Source organism: Schistocerca nitens, chromosome 2 (assembly GCF_023898315.1).
Source record: "Schistocerca nitens isolate TAMUIC-IGC-003100 chromosome 2, iqSchNite1.1, whole genome shotgun sequence".
In the NCBI taxonomy this organism is placed as follows: domain Eukaryota; kingdom Metazoa; phylum Arthropoda; class Insecta; order Orthoptera; family Acrididae; genus Schistocerca; species Schistocerca nitens.
Genome location: NC_064615.1, coordinates 36,430,250 through 36,446,767, shown reverse-complemented (window position 1 = coordinate 36,446,767; position 16,518 = coordinate 36,430,250). Strand labels below are relative to the sequence as shown.

General features: G+C 43.6%; 1 protein-coding gene across 7 annotated transcripts in view; it reads left to right on the top strand.

The window, feature by feature from the left end:
• The window catches only part of LOC126235704 (lethal(2) giant larvae protein homolog 1), a 337,149-nt gene that overhangs the window by 222,320 nt on the left and 98,311 nt on the right, over nt 1-16,518 (top strand). For all 7 annotated transcript variants that reach the window (XR_007544801.1, XM_049944464.1, XM_049944463.1 and 4 more), the window contains one exon: nt 2,131-2,414. Coding sequence is in view for 6 of the 7 variants with exons in the window: in XM_049944464.1 (XP_049800421.1) it covers nt 2,131-2,414 (284 nt within the window). In the remaining variant the exon portion in view is untranslated. The remainder of the gene's footprint in view (nt 1-2,130; nt 2,415-16,518) is intronic.

The window sequence follows — 16,518 nt, the reverse complement described above, 5'->3', positions numbered from 1 at the left end:
GTTTCCTTGTTCCGCTCCCGCTGTTTCCTTGTTCCGCTCCCGCTGTTTCCTTGTTCCTTTCTTTCCTTGTTCCTTTCTTTCCTTGTTCCTTTCTTTCCTTGTTCCTTTCTTTCCTTGTTCCTTTCTTTCCTTGTTCCTTTCTTTCCTTGTTCCTTTCTTTCCTTGTTCCTTTCTTTCCTTGTTCCTTTCTTTCCTTGTTCTGCTCTCTTTTTCCTCCGCTGTGGCATTTGAGGCCATTCTTTCTTTCTTCCTTTCCTTCTTATCTTTTCTTCTTCTCCCTGCGTGCACCTGATGGCCACCAAGGCATTTGCCGTGTAGCAGGAGACTGGGTAATGGGTAATTCCCAGCCCCGGGTTGGCATGTAGGAACCGCACGTACCCCCTGGTACAGGCCTGGCCCAGGGATGGGTGATTACCCGAGGTGTTACCTTCCTCCTCTGCTGATTGGTCCCTCCGTCTGTCGTTCGGGAAGTGTGACCTAAGGTGAGGACAATCACCTAAGGAGGGGGCTCCCCTTTGGAGGGCCCCTGGCTGGAAGGAGCATGCCATTAGAGATGCTGGCAATCATGGGGGACTTCTTCCCAATGACTGGCTTTCCTTCTCTTTCTCCAAGTGTTTCACATAAAAGAAAGTGGAATGAGGCTCCTGCTTCAATGTCTCTTCCTGTTGCGCCTCGATATCTAGTACTCTCACGTTTAGACAAAAACCAGACTTTTGTTACTGTTATCCCCTTCGTTATACAGAAAGGCGTGGATGGCATCGCCGGGCCTGTGAAGTCATGCTCTCATCTCCGCAATGGTACTCTGCTTTTGGAAATTGATAGTGTTCTCCAGGCCCAGAAACTACACAAGGCCCAAATCCTCCATGAATATCCTATAAAAGTGTAGGCTCACAGGACACTTCACTTGTCCCGCAATGGTATCTACACCCGGCTGTTGGATGGTTTGACTGAGTATGAAATAACTAATTATCTATCTGATCGTGTTATGGAGAAGGAAGCTGCCGATTTGGTGCCCACTCGCACATTGTTCCTTACTTCCGATTGGTTAATGCTCCCTACTAAGATGAAGTCATCTCTGTGCGCCCTTACATTCCCAGTCCATTGAGGTGTTATAAATGCCACCAATTCAATCATACCAGCACGCCATGTAAAAATGCAGCCAAATGTGTCACTTGTAGCAGGGATGCACATGAGGGCGCCTGTCCTCGTCCTTCGCCCCGCTGTGTTAATTGTCATGGAGAACATGCTGCCTCTTCTCGTTCTTGTCGCATCTATCAAGACGAGCAGGCTGTTCAGGAGATGAGGGTGAAGGAGAAGGTACCTTTTCCTGTTGCCCGGAAACTGTTGGCGAGCCGTAAACTGAATGTCCCTTCTTCTGGAAGCTACAGCAACATGTTAGCCTCTCCCCGTCCCACGAAAAACATGGCTACGCAAACTTGTGACTTACAGTTCAGTTCGATGGGGGCAAAATCGCCTCACCTTTAAGCTGACACTCCGTCTCCCGCTTCCCAGGCTGTAGATTCTGCTACCCGTTCTTCGCCCTCACTGCCAAAGACGGTTGCAACACAGCCAGTGAACCGTCAGTTCAGAAAGATTATTCCCAGAAAGATTTCTTTCATACCTAGAGTTCACAGCCGTCTGGCTCTTCTGCCAATCTCCAAAAGTCGAAACAATCATCCCAAGGCAAATGGTCTTCCCCCTCTCTGACTCGTCAGTCCTGTTCAACTCGTCGGTCCTGTTCAACAATATTTTGGTCTGTCCCACTGCCAGTTCTGCTCTCAGTCCAACACCTCATTCATAATTCCTCTGGGGAAGATCCAAATGCAAAGCTGTCCTGTATTTTCAGTTCTAGTTACGTGTTTATGGTTTCTGTTGTTAATGTCTTAGTTTGTAGTTGCCTTCCCTCATTCTGTTTTCTGTTGTTTACGTACGAAATTGTTAAGAGTGTAAGGATATTTCTACAAATATGTAAATTTTTGTGAATAATTTTGTTAAATGTGAGAATGGCTAAAAAGACATTTGTTGAAGTTTGAATTAAAAAAAAATCATTTAGGTAAAAAGCTCAGTACTTGGTAATCAAAGTAAAATATTTTGCCACTAAATTAATAGATTATGTTTTCCATTTTACAGTGCAGTCAGTAACAGCTACACTTTGGGCAGGGACAAACAATGGTACAGTTTATGTGTTTACCATTGCTGTACCAGTGGGACAACGAAGAACAGAAGAAGACGTTACCTGTCAGTTGGGCAAAGAGATTCAACTTAAACACAGAGCACCAGTGATAAGTGTGGCTGTCTTAGATGGCATTAATGTTCCACTGCCTGAACCATTTGAAATTGAGAAAGGACTTAAAAAACTGCCAGATACTAGTGGTCCTCATAGAGTTGTTATTTGTTCTGAGGAGCAGTTCAAGGTAAATACATAAATAACAGTGGAGTGAAACTGAGAAATTCAAAGATATAAAGATTCATTGTGTTTTGATGTTAATTACACAACGTAAGATATCACCATTTTTGATAAAATGACTCTCAAAAGGGTGGGGAAATTCTCAAATAAACACATTATTAAGAACAAATGAAAACGAAAATGTGGTAAATAACCTGAACGTGCCATATATCTTTAATATAGCATAGCAATTGCCCTGTTAACTTTATTTCTTTCTATATAGTGGAATACATGTTCATCTGTGAACCACGGATCTTGCCATTGGTGAGGCTGTGCATCAGCAATACAGCTAGTCATATTGTAGGTGCAAGCACAAACGAACGGTGTCTGTTAAGAGGTCAGACAAATGTGTGGTTCCTGAAGAGGGGCAGCAGCCATTTCAGTTATTGCAGGGGCAACAGTCAAAATGATTGACTGATCTGTAACATTAACCAAAATGGCACTACTGTGCTACTACTGCAAAAAAAGACTGAAGCCAAGGGGAAACTACAGCTGTAGTTTCAGAACCAGATTTTAAATTGTTAAGACATTTCCAGGAGCAAATATGGACTCTGACCACAATTTGTTGATTATGAGCTGCAGACAACATTCTGTCGGAACTAGTGATAGTTTTGGAAGAGCCAGCTGTGGTAGGATTATTCCATGAGGTGTGAAAGATGCAAGAGACAGGCAAAATATCCTCAGCTATCAAGTATTGGGCCAGATCAGAAATATCGTACATCCAGGTCTGATGCGCAGAGCAGTCTGAGTTACAGTGGGGAAGTGGGTAGTCTCCACGTGACCCATGTTTATATTTAGTGATCTTGCTGTTTCCTCTTCGTTTAATGCTCTCACATCAAATGAAAACAAAACGGATTGCTGTGCCCGGAAGCCATCAAGTGAATTAAAATACATTCACATAATTGTGTTGTGTTGTTGTGGTCTTCAGTCCTGAGACTGGATTGATGCAGCTCTCCATGCTACTCTATCCTATGCAAGCTTCTTTATCTCCCAGTATCTACTGCAGCCTACATCCTTCTGAATCTGCTTACTGTATTCATCTCTTGGTCTCCCTCTCCGATTTTTACCTACAAGCTGCCCTCCAGTACTAAATTGGTGATCCCTTGATGCCTCGGAACATGTCCTACCAACAGATCCCTTCTTCTAGTCAAGTTGTGCCACAAGCTCCTCTTCTCCCCAATTCTATTCAATACCTCCTCATTAGTTATGTGATATACCCATCTAATCTTCAGCATTCTTCTGTAGCACCACACAATTACAGGAAGCAAAAATTTGATGAAGCAAAAATTTGTCATTAGTTTCAGTATTTATTTTATTTCCACCTTTCTGACTGACAGTTGAGCATTAATCCCCTTGCAGGACAATGAAATTGTTTTTATCAGTTTGCTAAAGAAATTTGACTTTTATTAATCTTTTCCGCTGAGGCAGTCATTGTATTTGAAACGAAGTGTTTAATTCCACACTATTGGCTAATTTCAAAAGCGTGTTTTCGTCTTCTAGCATATATGGAATTATGCCATAATGAAGAACGAAACACAAGATAATGCAATACTGGCACTCCAAGAAAATTTACATCCCAAAAACCACACTGAAAAGCTTAATATCAGGTTGAGGCCTACTTCATTGGGAATCTGGACAAATGAACGTGCACTTTAAGTATGCACTTCAAATGTGCAGGTTTTAGTATGGTTTTCGAAATTCTGATGCTCTTGGGGTATCTTCTGATGTCTTGTTTCTTTTGTGACATAATGTAAGATCTTTTAATGTGTTAAAAGTACAAACATACAGGCCTCCTACATCGTTGTAGCTGCACAAGCGCGGTTATGCCTGTCATCTGGCACTCTCCGGCAACTGCTGAAACAAACCTATTTCTAACAGGTTGTGGGAAAATATTGTGAATAGGGGTGTGAAAAGCATTACTTTCAAAGTAAATTTCCTTTTACGCAACTTGAACTGTGTGCGAGAATGTACAATGAATTTCTTGAATCACACAGTGTTTGACTCTCATTTAAAAATCAACTATTTGATGATGAGCCATTTGGAAGAATTTTGAGCCCAGAAGATCAGACATTTATGTCATTATTAAAAATTTCACTGGCACATTTGTGTGATATATCTTAGAGTGTAACACGCGCAGAAAGATCAAGATTGTGTATGGAAGCTTATCTTCTCTTGCATTAGAGACCAATATTGTATGTGAAAGCTTTGCTTTTCTTACAGTAGCATTATGTATATTAATTTAAACCATTAAATTTTCTTGTTTGTGTGTTCGCACTACTTAACAGTGATGTTGTTAATTGGCTGACTACATCACGTGTCCTATGTTCTGAATATCTGCTGTCATCTGCTGGTGAGATCACATGACATGAGGTATGAGTGACTTCATAATCTTAATTTCAATGCTTGGGAAAGTAACATGCGATGTTTGATGGAATTAGGATTTATACTTTCGTAATACAAAAGTATGCAGGGTACATGTTGCTTCGCATCAAAGATCTTTCCTAAACGTGTTTTTTCCCGGAGTTTCATTTTATAAAGTACCGGGACATTGTACGCCTGTGTATAAAACCATAACCATTCAAAAAATTGATACGTTTTACAGTTGAGAGGGAAAATATATTGCCACTTAACACGGAAAAAGTGTGTGTTCACCTGGGAGAAAGTATATTTTTAGTCAGGAAATCTAGGAAAAATCGGGGATCCCCCCCCGGTCGTGTGTACGCCCTGCTTACACCAAGTGTCACGGAGTCTAGAGGAGCAGTAGGGTGGTAGGTTTAAGTGCCGTGTCTTTCAGATTGCAGCATCTATGTTATGTTTAACAGCATTCAAAGAAAAATAACTAAAGTGTCGAAAGTTAGGGTGTTCACATGATATTTTGTCACTACAGGTTAAATCAAATCATTGAATGTGGAACATAGGAAACTGATGAGGAATGCAGTACCTTCATTATTTAACACGGCAAATAAATCACCGCAATTGTTGTTGAAGGGGAAACCACATAGATGATACGATAAAACCTCAAAAGCAATAAAACTTTCACAACACAGAAGAAACCTGAAACTTCCCGGCAGATTAAAACTGTATGCCGGACCGAAACTCGAACTCGGGACCTTTGCATTTTTATCTGCCAGGAAGTTTCATGTCAGCGCACACTCCACTGCAGAGTGAAAATCTCATTCGTTACAGAAGAAACCTGTTCAACAATTGTTGCTACATCTGAGCCACGAATAGCAAGAATCAACAACACGTTCACTTTTGAAGCAAAAGTAATCAAATTTGTAAAAATATTTGTGTATTAGAAAGTTGAGTAAAGTGTGAGAATGTGTGAATTATTAACTCAAACATAAAATTGTTACATGGGTCAAGGACCGTATCTATCATAGTAACAACATACAACAACAAATATATTATTCTCATGCGTGAAATATTTGTTCATACTTTCTTGCTTTCCATGGATTAAACTGCAGTTATACATACATTGGGGAGTATTTCTTCATGAAAAAGTTGTATCCTGTGTCTCTGAATCTACAATATTCAGATGTTTTTACATACGTTTCACACTAATTTGTTTCTCTTGATAATTTACTAATGCTTGGAAGGCAAAAAGTAATAACTGTTTTTTACTTATGTAGAAAAACAATTAAAAACAAACATTACTCTTCTGTTGGCTTCTTGCCCACTCGGTTTGCTAGCATCATTCAAGCTGTCAGACTGTCACAGTTTTCACAGCAGTTTTGCAGCTGTATGTGATAGTGTGTGGGAGAACTGATTGTAACACTCACAAACCCTGTCAGCACCAAAGCAACATGAAATGATTACCATGAGCAATGAATTGCAGGGTGAGCTGAAATTCCAAAACCACTCATCACTAATGCAAATGTCTATAATAAGAAAATGTGATGCTATTGCGATAAAACTTGGACTGTTGATTAATGGGAGGAAGTCATTTGGTCCAATAAGTGTTGTTTCACACTTTTTCCAACTTCTGGCAGAGTTGATTTTCCATCAATGAAACAGAGGAGGAGGGGGAGGGGGTCAGTGATTTGGGCAGCCTTATCATAGTACTCATTGTTCACAGTTACTGGGCAAGGTTGCATTACTGCCAGAGATTGTGTGACCTCCATTTGCCCAATCAGATCCTTCCCATGGTACAATGATTGTTCCCCAGGGGTAGTACTGTGTTCAAAGAAAATAGGTCCCCTTTTCACACAGCTCATATTGTCCAGGACATTTGTGAGCAGGAGGATTAATTGTTGCATCTCCCCTGACCACCATGATCACCAGATCTCAGTATTATTGAACTTATGTGGTATATGTTGGAGATAAAGCTGCACGTTTGCTATCTACCTCCATCATCATTGCCTGAACTTGCCACTATATTGCAGGAAGAATGGTTTAAGGTATCTTTGAAAACCCTAAAGGACCTATATTTATGCGTTCAGTGATGACCGAAAGCTGTTTTGAATGCCAACAAATTTATTACACCGTATTAGGGGTGTGGTGTTTTGTGTTTTTGGTGTTTCCATATTTTTGTCTGCCCCTGGTATGTGTATAAGTGGATGGGTGAGACTTGAGAAAGAACTTTGCTCCCAGCATTCCAGAGCAACAGAAGAAAATCAATGGGAAAATAGAGACTTCTGACATACAAACAGCCCAGAAATTATAGCCTACATCTACATCTACATCCATACTCCGCAAGCCACCTGACGGTGTGTGGCGGAGGATACCCTGAGTACCTCTATCGGTTCTCCCTTCTATTCCAGTCTCGTATTGTTCGTGGAAAGAAGGATTGTCGGTATGCTTCTGTGTGGGCTCTAATCTCTCTGATTTTATCCTCATGGTCTCTTTGCGAGATATACGTAGGAGAATGTGATAACCGTGTGCCACGTGGAATGGCATGGAAAGAGCTGAATGTGACATGCACATCCCCAGTGGCTTAAGGGTAAATTGTGAGAATTACACATTTATTACGATCATCAGAGATGAAGTTTGTAGCAATGTTATTGAACACCCAAATTTACTGTCCCCTCTGCTGACACTGCATGGAACGTCACATAGTATCTTTTCTTCTCTTCCTACTCCATTTATGTGTGATGAACAGAAAAAAACAATTGTGAATCCAAATTTCTTTAGTTTTACCTTCATGCTCATAAAGTTGCAAAGGGTAGAAAGTAGTGTTAATTGTAAAAGTTGTGTAGGGTAGGAATCTGTGTTAATTGATGTATCTCTTTGTGACTTCAGAAAATAATCTTTTGTGATGCATAATTTGTTGAGTACTCAACTAGGTGTACTGATATAATTGATGTATCTTGTTCTAAATTCAGAAAATATTCATTTTTGATGCACAATTAATTTTCAGTATACACAGACTAGGTATACTACCTTCCAGAAACAAAGTGACTTTCAGGTGAGTTTTATTAATTGAGTGACTTTGGGCTGTAATATACAACGTGAGTAAAAAATGATTTTACAGCTTTGGAATGGTATAGATTCAGTAGATATGTCATTTTGTAATAGACAACCTCAAGTTTGGTTTACGCTGTGCATCAGTACCTCATTCCGCCACCAGCAGCGCCAGCATAGTGCACAGTTATAATGGGTTCTCTCACTGTTGCAGTGTGTGCTCACTGTGTGTTTTGGTTTCATGAAACAAACTTTGCAGCAATTGATTGGCATAAATTTTGCACCAAATATTCTAAAGAACGTCTATGCAGGCCAACAATTTGCTCTTGGCACAAGAACTTTGCTGAGACCGATTGTTCAATGTGACATTATAAATCGGCACATCACCCTTGTGTTAAAGATTATATCAAACAAATTAGGGAGAGCTTTGCCTTTAGTCCACAAAAATCCATGCAACATGCATCTTGCGGGACTGGCATTCCAGAAAAGACTGTTTGGCAAGTACTGGGTAGATGTTTACACTTGAAACCGTATGGATTCACAATGGCACAGCACATTAGTGATGCAGATATGGTTGCTTGTGGGGAATTCTGTGTGGAAATGTTGCATTGGATAGAGGACAGTGAGACATTCCTGAACACAATAAACTTGAGCAATGAGTCAACATTTCATATCAGTGGCATGGTGTACACCGACAACTACAGAATATGGGGCAGCAAAAATCCACATGTAACCCTGGAACACGTTCTTGACAACCCCTAAGTGAATGTGTTTTGTGCCCTTAGCAAATTCAAATTTTACAGCTCTTTCTTCTTGATGGAGAAAACTGTCACAGGTATTGTGTATCTGGATATGCTTGAAAACTTTTTAATTCCACCGATTGATGAAGACGACAGAGATAGTGTGGTTTACTACCAATAAGACAGAATACCATCTCATTTCCTCACAGAAGTTTGTGGTTTCCTCAATAATCGCTTCCCAGGTCACTGTATTCGTCGTGAAGGGTCAGTTGTGTGGCAGCCTCGCTCCTCGGGCTTGCCACCACGGGATTTGTTTTTCTATGGCTTCATTAAAGACCTTGTATATGTTCCTCCGCTACCAAAAAGTTTAGCTGACCTGAAAAAATCAAATCCATGCTGCCATTGCACAAGTTAGGCTGTATTTGATGCAATGATTGTGGGAAGAAATTGATTGCTGGTGGGACGTTTGCGAGATCACAAATGGTAGTCACATCAAACCAAACTTGAGACATTTATGTGAAACTTAAGGTTATTTGGTACAAAATGACACATCTACCAATTCAGTTAGTTATCTCAATAAATTTCTGTATAATTCCAAAGTTGTTAAGTCCTTTTTGACTCAGCCTGTATAAAGTGGGGAAAAAAATGAGTATGGCTGGTATCCTCTCATCCTGATCAAAAGGCCCACAAAAAATTTCACATTTCCTCTATAAATCATGGTTGATTTGTTCATTAGTCTCATTTGGTAACAGTGTTGGGCCATTTAACCTCAATTTTGCTTCTGCTTCCCCACATATAGACTTTTGCGGGGATGTGGGGCTAAGTTGTTCAGGTTACATGCCGTCAGATATTTGATAATTATGACTATTCTAGTGATCAATAATAATGTACTTAAAAATTCAGAGTAATAGGTGTACGAAATATGGTCAAACTGTGATAGTATTTTAGCACCCTCTCTCAAGGCTAGCACCTCCATCTCACAACTGGATATCGCCACTAAATTTCTGTTGTGACTCGCCGATCATTTAAAGTGCCGCCGCGCAATTACGCACGTCCTCTACGTGCGGCGCTGTCTGCCTGCCAGCCATGCAGCAGCGGCGCCACCTAAGCGGCCAGCGGAGCAGCGGCCGCTAGACTGAGACTCAGTGCTTATCTGAACGCTAACGTGTACACATGTTAACTTACTCTGTGACATATATGTGTTGTAGTGTCGTTCCTAAATATACTTGTTAAACTAGAAGTTCTAACAATTGGCGACGAGGATGGGATTTTTCCTGTTCACCGTTGACTCACAGGGTTCCATGGCTACTGTCGAGCAACTCTTGCAAAATCTCCTTGAACAGCAAACGATTCGCGATTTCGTTGCGGCGTCAAATGCGGGCCGGTTCTCGTCGTTGGCTGTACCTCCTTTTCCTCCTTACGACGAGACGGCAGAAGACTGGTCGGATTATGAAAAACGTCTTCGACAGCACTTCTTGGCATTTTATGTCTCGGACGAACAAGCATGTAAGTCTCTGTTCCTTTCCTGGATTTCGCCTCAAATATATCGGTTGTTGTCGCAATTGGCCCCTTTGAAGGATCCTGCGTCTTTGTCCTTTGCTGACATGTGTTCCCTTCTGTCGGTCTATTTTCAAAAGCAAACGCATGTGGTAGCCTCTCATGTTGCCTTTTATCGTTGTCACAAACAACCCAATCAATCTTATCGCGCTTGGGCTGCTGAACTTCACGGCCTCAGTCGAAAGTGTCACTTTGTTACTGATGTTCACAAAGAATCCTATGCCGATTCCATGGTACGGGATGCTATTATCCGGTCGGCGCCCGACAAAGAAGTTCGGCAACGTGCCCTTCAGTTGGCGAATCCGACTTTAGATGAAGTTCTCTCCATTGCGCAGTCTTTTGAAATTTCTCGCGCCGCTGGGGCACAAATAGAAGCGTGGGGTGACGTCGGGGAAATACAACCTCTGTGCGCTGTTGACGACGCGCGCGGCGCGTCCCCGCCGGCCGGCGTGGCCGCAGTGCGCTCCCACGCGCAGCCTCGGCCAAGCCGTAAACAAACCCCTAAGAAACTGCAGCAAAATCCCCGGCAACTTTCTTCATGTCCAAGGTGTTTTACGAAACATTCACGCGAGGATTGTCCACAACGTTGGGCTGTGTGTCACAATTGCAAAAAGAAAGGTCACGTGTCTTCCGTTTGTAAATCTGACCGCATAAATGACGTCCATGAACATGACGCTGATTCTGATTCTGTGTTGTCTGTCAATTGCACTTCTTCCCTTTCCGGGAAGTTATTCCTCACTGTCCAAATCCTTGGTCGAGATGTTCGTATGCAAGTGGATACCGGTTCTGCCGCCACTATAATTAATTCTCAGACGTATCTTCAGCTGGGTTCTCCACTCCTGTCCCCTGTCACTCGGCAATTACGGACGTACAATAAACAGAAGATTTCTCTCTTGGGACAGTTTAATGCTGAGGTATCTTACAAATCCGTCGTTCGCACTGTTCCCATATTTGTGGTCGACCAGGGCAACGCAGAAAATCTTTTTGGTTTCGATGCCTTCCGCGTTTTTGGGTTCTCCATAGATGACTCTGTCAATATTGTCTCTGACGCTATTCCTTATGCTAAACTGGATTCTTTGTCGACGACCTTTTCGTCCATTTTTTCTCCTGGGTTAGGCCGTGCACACGACTTTGAAGCTCATATCACGCTCAAACCCACTGCTCGGCCTAAGTTTTTTCGGGCTCGGCCCATTCCTGTGGCCCTTCGTGATCGGGTCAAACAGGAGTTGGATCGTCTCACTACTTCAGGGGTCTTGCTTCCTGTCACTTCCAGTGAGTGGTCCTCTCCTGTCGTTGTAGTTGCCAAGCCCAATGGTGCTATTCGTCTCTGTGGCGATTTCAAAGCCACGGTAAATGCTCAATGCCTCATCGACACTTACCCTATGCCCCGTCCTGAAGAACTGTTCACTAAACTCGCTGGAGGGCAGTATTTTTCTAAAATTGACCTGTCAGAAGCTTATCATCAACTTCCTCTCGACGCTGCTTCCCGGCAGTTTCTGGTCCTTAACACGCCTTTCGGCCTCTATCAATACCAACGCCTGCCATTCGGGGTTGCTAGCGCCCCTGCTCTCTTTCAGCGATTCTTGGAACAATTATTGCTCCCTGTCCCTGGGTGTATCAATTACATGGACGACATTGTTGTCACGGGCTCCATCACTGACGAACATCTTCAAAATCTCCACACACTTTTTACTGTCTTACAGACTGCAGATCTTAAGTGTAACCTTCAGAAATCACAATTTTTTCAGGCATCTATCACGTACTTGGGGTTTCAACTCTCTCGGGATGGTATTCGTCCGCTTCAACAAACTGTCGCTGCGATCGATGCCCTTCCTCGCCCTACGTCTGTTAAGGAACTGCAGGCCTTCTTGGGGAAAATAGCATACTATCACAAGTTTTTACTGTCTGCAGCGTCGGTGGCTCAGCCGTTGCATCGCCTGTTGCATAAAAACGTGCCTTTTCACTGGTCCGCGTCATGTGACGCGGCTTTCCAGAAATTGAAGACTATGCTGATACAGGCCCCGTGCCTAGCTACTTATCGACCTGGCCAACATCTTGTCCTTGCAACAGACGCCTCTCAATACGGGGTTGGGGCAGTCCTTGCGCACCGTTTTTCTGACGGTTCGGAACAACCCATTGCTTATGCCTCCAAAACGCTCACGGATGCCCAACAAAAGTATTCTCAGATTGAGAAAGAAGCTTTGGCCATCATTTATGCTCTTCATAAGTTTGGTGTTTTTCTCTATGGCACAAAATTTCATCTTGTTACGGATCACAAACCACTTGTTTCCTTGTTTCACCCATCAACGTCACTTCCCGACAAGGCTGCACACCGCCTCCAGCGTTGGGCTCTTTACTTGTCCCGTTTCAACTATGAGATTCATTTCCGGCCAACGGCTCAACATGCGAATGCTGATGCTTTGTCTCGCCTCCCCATGGGCCCTGATCAGGCATTCGATAGGGACGAACTTTTGTGTTTCCACCTGGATGTTGCCGAGCAGCAGGTTGTGGACGGGTTCCCCATCACTGGGGACAGGCTGGCGGCTGCTACGGGTTCTGACCCTACCCTCTCCCGGGTTTTACGCTGTATTCAGACGGGTTGGCCTGATCGCCCGTCCGCTAAGACTTCTGATCCGTTGCGGAACTACTACCCTTTGCGCTACCGCCTCACGGCTAGGGATGGTGTTATCCTCCTCTCCACTGACAATGTTTTGCCGCGTGTTGTGGTCCCCGCGTCTTTGCGTGCTTCGGTCTTGCGCCTCCTTCACCAGGGGCACTGGGGTGTGTCGCGCACCAAATCTCTGGCGCGCCGTCATGTGTACTGGCCTGGCATCGACTCTGAAATCGTACACATGGTCGCTGCCTGCGGCCCTTGTGCGTCACAGGCCGCTGCCCCGAAGTCATCTTTGTCACCGTGGCCTTCGCCTGAGAAGCCCTGGGAGCGCATTCATGCTGATTTTGCGGGACCCTTTTTAGGTACTTATTGGCTCCTCGTAATTGACGCCTACTCTAACTTTCCTTTCATTGTCCGTTGCACGTCACCTACCACCGCGGCAACCACCAGTGCTCTCGCCCGCATTTTTTCTTTGGAAGGCCTCCCCTCTACTCTTGTTACTGATAATGGTCCGCAATTTGCCTCTTCTGACTTTGCGGATTTTTGTGCTCGTCACGGTGTTACGCATGTCACGGCCCCGCCGTTCCATCCACAATCCAACGGTGAGGCTGAACGACTGGTCCGCACGTTTAAGGCTCAAATGCGGAAACTTCTGACTTCTTCTGCTGCTGATGAGGCGCTTCTCCAGTTCCTGGCGTCTTACCGTTTCACCCCCATGGGCGATCACAGCCCAGCTGAGCTCTTACATGGCCGACAGCCCCGCACTCTACTTCATCTTCTGCGGCCTCCCACCTCCCGGCCGCGGGTGCCGTCACTTGGCCGGTTCACCGCCGACGACCTCGTCTGGGTACGGGGATATGGCAGGCGGCCAAAATGGAGCCCGGGCCGCATCTTAAGACACCGTGGCAGACGCCTGTATGAAATCCAGACGGACACAGGTGTTGCAGTGCGTCATTCGGACCAGCTTCGGCCTCGGGTGCCAACAACACCTGTTCCGAATGCCGCCACACCACCCTTGACTCTCCCTGATGCTCGGGATCTTGGCACATCTCCATACTCACAACGCCGCCCTCTACCCGTCATCGCGATGCCAGCACCAGAACGGATGCCACCAGACGACGTGCCCATGCGGGAACCGGAGGACCAACCAGTGTCAGAGTACATCTGCTCGCCTCCTCCTCCAACAGACGCTGACGCATCGCCCATGTCTCCTGTCATATCAACTGGACTTGCCGCAACGGGCAGCTTGGTGCGTGGGGCCCCAGCAGATTCGACCCCTACGTCTCCTGTCATCTCGACCCGTTATCATCAGGGACACTTCCGTCCGTACGGGAAGCCTCCTCCTCGAGACTTTACGTCGAGTCACACAACGCCTATGGACGTCAGCCATCTCCAGGACACATCCATCAAGACCAGTGCAACAATTTCAAAGGGGGGAAAAGTGTTGTGACTCGCCGATCATTTAAAGTGCCGCCGCGCAATTACGCACGTCCTCCACGTGCGGCGCTGTCTGCCTGCCAGCCATGCAGCAGCGGCGCCACCTAAGCGGCCAGCGGAGCAGCGGCCGCTAGACTGAGACTCAGTGCTTATCTGAACGCTAACGTGTACACATGTTAACTTACTCTGTGACATATATGTGTTGTAGTGTCGTTCCTAAATATACTTGTTAAACTAGAAGTTCTAACAATTTCTCAATAGTGAAATTGACAAAGATATTTTCGTGGAATGGCCTGAGTCACTGGTCGAATTCTTACAAGAGCTGAGAGACTTGGAGTAAGATAATCATAATTATTGTAAAGAAGGCAAGTGAGAGTCTCCAGACATTGAAATCTGATGATGCTGTGTGTAAACTTAGAAAATCCATTTACGGGCTGTGCCAAGGTGGCTGACAGTGGTTTGCTGAGTGGCTTCTAACTCCAACATCAATTGGATTTTGCATCCCACAAATGCAGATCTGTGTGTCCTTGCAGACATTGTCGGGAAACATCCAGTCATCCTACTCTTTTATGAGAGATGATATTATAATTGCATCAGCATACCCAGAAAGGACAAAACAAATCAAGAATGAGCTATTTCAAGATATCTGTGCCTTAAGATGCTGTCCTGGCATCAACATAAATCAGTCTGTTGACAAAATTACATTGTGCCAAAATGCTGACATCAGAGAAGCTTTACACGGATTCAGACTGGATGACTGCAAGCCAGTAAGGACTTCATTGGCAACTTGGAGTAAGTTGGGTGCAACAACAGCTGTGAATACAGAAAATGGCTCTCATATCTCTTCAGAGAACTGGTTGAAGCATTGATATGTATCATCATAGGTACTTGACCTGACATAAGCCACGCAGTGAATAAGCTAAGCCAGTGCAATAGCAGACATAATTTTGTTCACAGGCAAGCTGCTTAGTGAATGCTTAGCTACCTCAGTGTAACCTTAAACAAACTGACTTACATCAAGGACAAAGAAGAAATCTTTGAATTTGCATATACTGACTGGGGAAATTTCAATGCTGATATAGACATCATCTTCATCATATCCAGATCAGCAATCTCATGGTGTTCACACAGACAGAGAGCTGTTGCACTTTCATCAAGAGAAGCTGAGTGGGTGAACATCACTGAAGCAGTGAAGGAAGAGATTCACCTGGCAACATTAATGAAGAAGCTGGATTTGGGGAAACTGTCATACATCATCTTGTTCAATGACTGATGGCTGGAAAGTTAGTGCATAACCTAGTTCTTCACTCAGAGACAAAGCACATCCACTCCCCAGAAGTTATCCAAATATTAGTTAATACCCTGTATAACATCCTGACATGTAACTTAAAAACATTAAGCATCTTACATTTCATCCAGGTCACCTAGTTTGAACAGAAACTTGAAATTAGGCCTATCTGAGTTGTGTAAAGGCTCACTTCTTTAGATTGACTGGCTCTCAACAAAAACAAGGATGAGGCTTGTCCAGCTATGATTGCTGTGCTGGGACTCTCTGCTGTAGTATAAATCACTGTAAACTATAATCACTGAATTTTGTGGGATGAAAGTGAACATCAGATGTCCGAAAACTTGAACATCCCAAAATAATGGTGTCATAGGATCTAAGTGTAATATACATGTCATGTATTTTATTTATAAATTTTCAGTACTACAAGGCAGCCTTTTTTTCCATAGATAATAGTGAATGATGACAGAGAGCTTCAAGAATTACAGAAATGACAAAGATTTTGTGTGTGCGTGTTGTGTGGGTTTTTTTTTTTTTTTTTTTTTTTTTTTTTTGGGGGGGGGTTGCACTCCATTTTTTTTTTTATTTTATTTATTTATTTATTAAGGTTGCTGGCAGTGGTACTTTGCAGATGAGCATCTCAGCTGGCAAATTCCATATATGTTCAGTCACTTAAGTGTCAGATGAACATGATACTCAAAAAAGTGCTCTATCTGCTATTCACGAAAGAATTGTTGAACAATCATGCTGCATTATCATATTAGAATGTTTTGTAGGGTTGCACAAAGGTCAGTTTTTTCCCCTATCAGAAATGTGTCCTCAATTTTACATTGACTTGAGAGAGATTTATCAGTGTGTGTTACATGAGATAGTGATTGCTAACCAAAATTCATCAAACTATGATGAGAGTTTGTCTGATGTCACTGCATGTACTCACAGTAGAGGCATCATAAACTCGTGTATACTCCGTGGTTTAACAGTGATATGTGATTAGTGGGAAAAAATTGTTACAGTTAGCATGTCACTGTCTCTATTC